Source organism: Gavialis gangeticus, unplaced genomic scaffold (assembly GCF_001723915.1).
Source record: "Gavialis gangeticus isolate Ggan-Ray unplaced genomic scaffold, GavGan_comp1, whole genome shotgun sequence".
Lineage (NCBI taxonomy): Eukaryota > Metazoa > Chordata > Crocodylia > Gavialidae > Gavialis > Gavialis gangeticus.
This window is the reverse complement of record NW_017729020.1, coordinates 8840499-8842714: the sequence shown is the minus strand read 5'-3', so window position 1 is coordinate 8842714 and position 2216 is coordinate 8840499. Positions and strand designations below refer to the sequence as shown.

Sequence of the window (2216 nt, the reverse complement as noted above, 5' to 3'; positions counted from 1 at the left end):
AGGATTGTCTCCTTGAGGAGCAACCACTCTCCTTGGACACCTGGCTCCCCTCCCCTCTGGGACCTCAGTGCTTCCCTGACTATTCTGCTTAGCTCGTTGAAGTTTGCCCTCCTGAAATCTAGGGCTGCTGCCTTGCTGCAGTCCTTTGCCACCTTGAGCTGGATGGTGAATTCCAGCGGGCGATGATCACTGTCGCCCAGGTGGTCGAGCATCCGCAGCCCCCTCAAGTGCTTCTGGCTTATGCTGGAAATAATATGGGGTTTTTGGAAGTTTTTTTTTAAAAGACTTGCTGCTGACAGAACTTTGCTTGCAAACATGTCCTGTACACTTCTGCCTGGGCACAGCTCTGGCCAGTCTCTGGAAAAGTACTGCAAAAAGATCTTGTATGTATATGAATGTCAGACTAGTTGGCAGAAGAGACCTGATTCTCAAGTTTCTTGTTCATGCCTTCTCTCATCAGTGTTACAAGATCTGGCTTTGAGGCAAATCCTTCCCTATGCCTGGATTGTGGTGATGCTATAGTTTTTTGAAGAATTTGAGTAGCTATATTTTTGGCACCACCAAGTGGCAGATACTCTTGATCATGGGAAATTGCAGCTTTGTGCCTGACAAGTTTGCTCATGTGCCTGATTCAATTTTGCCTGGATTGTCTGCAGGTGTCCGCAGCCAGAGAGGAAGTACCTGGTCGCCGTGGCTTCCCAGGTTACATGTACACTGACTTAGCCACCATATATGAGCGTGCTGGGCGTGTAGAAGGCAGGAATGGCTCCATTACTCAAATTCCGATCCTTACCATGCCTAATGATGGTGAGTCCACAGACTGCTTTGCACATACAGGCGTGTAATACAAGTTGTCACATGGCTCTCACATTTTGACATGTTAGTTGTGTGTGCATGCCATGGGAGGATACCCAGCTGGCTGACAAAACTATGAAGGTTGAAGGTGCCTATTGTGACTTCCTGTTGTTGGTTTCTCCCTCAGTGGGACTGGAGATTTTATTTAGATGTTCCAAAAAGTTATCCTCTCCCAAGTAAAGATTTGCAACCTGACTACTGGTGCAGAAGAGAAGTTAAACCACTATATACATATACATATACATATACATATATCCTTTCTCGCATGTGCTGATAGATGTACAAAAAGAGTTTTCAGTAGCTGATGGTCTCTGTTATGACCAAAGGCAAATTCCAGCTAGCGCAGGAAATCTATTGCAAAAAGTTTAAGGTGCTCTAGATATTTGGAAGGAGCTGGGATGTCCCTGAATGAACTGCATCTCTCTGGAGCGGCAGAAATCCATTTTATTAACATACATGCCAAATGCTTTACAAAGCTCTACATACCACTTGAGTGAAAATAATTTCAAACGGTGAATGAGGCACAAAGAGAGGTGACTTCGCCACCTAAACTTTTCCCTGATAAAATGACTGGGTGTTCAGCCAATTGGGTAACTAGCCAATCTCAAGAAGGCTTCCACAACAGCTTTCTTGCTGTGAATGGTTTTTAAATGTCCTCTTCTGGTTAATGGATAACTTATTCAGGTCCTCTTGGTTTGTTTTACCTACAATAGGAGCAGCTCAATGTATTGCTGTGTTTTGTAGCTCTCTGACTTCTTATCAAAGCATGAGATTCCACTCTAACTTCAAGGCGTGTTAAATGTCACAATTGTGGATTATGGTATCTGGAATGTGCTGCTTCATCGTTTGAAAAGCCTGACACATCCCTGCTGCTTTGGTTTGAATGGGTATAAAAAAATGGAGTCAAAACTAAATACCCCACTTCCCCTTTCAGATATTACTCATCCTATTCCTGACTTGACTGGATACATTACTGAGGGACAGATTTATGTGGACAGGCAGCTGCACAACAGACAGGTATTTCACCGTTAAGCATTTTGATCCATCTTACTTTTCAGAACTTTAAATCTTAGCGTATGTTTTCTGGCACCTGCTTGTATAATGGTTCTGAGCTAAACGTGGACCGCCTGTAATAGTAGCCAAGTAAGTCAAGGACTCTGAGGGGCTGGAAAGCCTTGTATTAAAGGCCAAGTCTAAAGAGTGCCCTCTTGTTCTGTTTTGGTTTTGCTTTTTTTTTTTTTTAAGTTGGTTAAAATGTGAGTAAGGTATCTGTCTTTTATCTGGGCTGTGAGGTAAACTTGGCAAGAAAACAGATACCAGAGATAGATAGATAGATGGATATCTTCCCCCCCCCCCCCCCC

General features: G+C 43.6%; 1 protein-coding gene across 1 annotated transcript in view; it reads left to right on the top strand.

The window, feature by feature from the left end:
* The window catches only part of ATP6V1B2 (ATPase H+ transporting V1 subunit B2), a gene marked incomplete at its 5' end in the record, with an annotated part of 42248 nt that overhangs the window by 37618 nt on the left and 2414 nt on the right, over nt 1-2216 (top strand). The window contains 2 exons of the mRNA XM_019514322.1: nt 657-807; nt 1790-1872. Of these exons, the coding sequence (XP_019369867.1) occupies nt 657-807; nt 1790-1872 (234 nt within the window). The remainder of the gene's footprint in view (nt 1-656; nt 808-1789; nt 1873-2216) is intronic.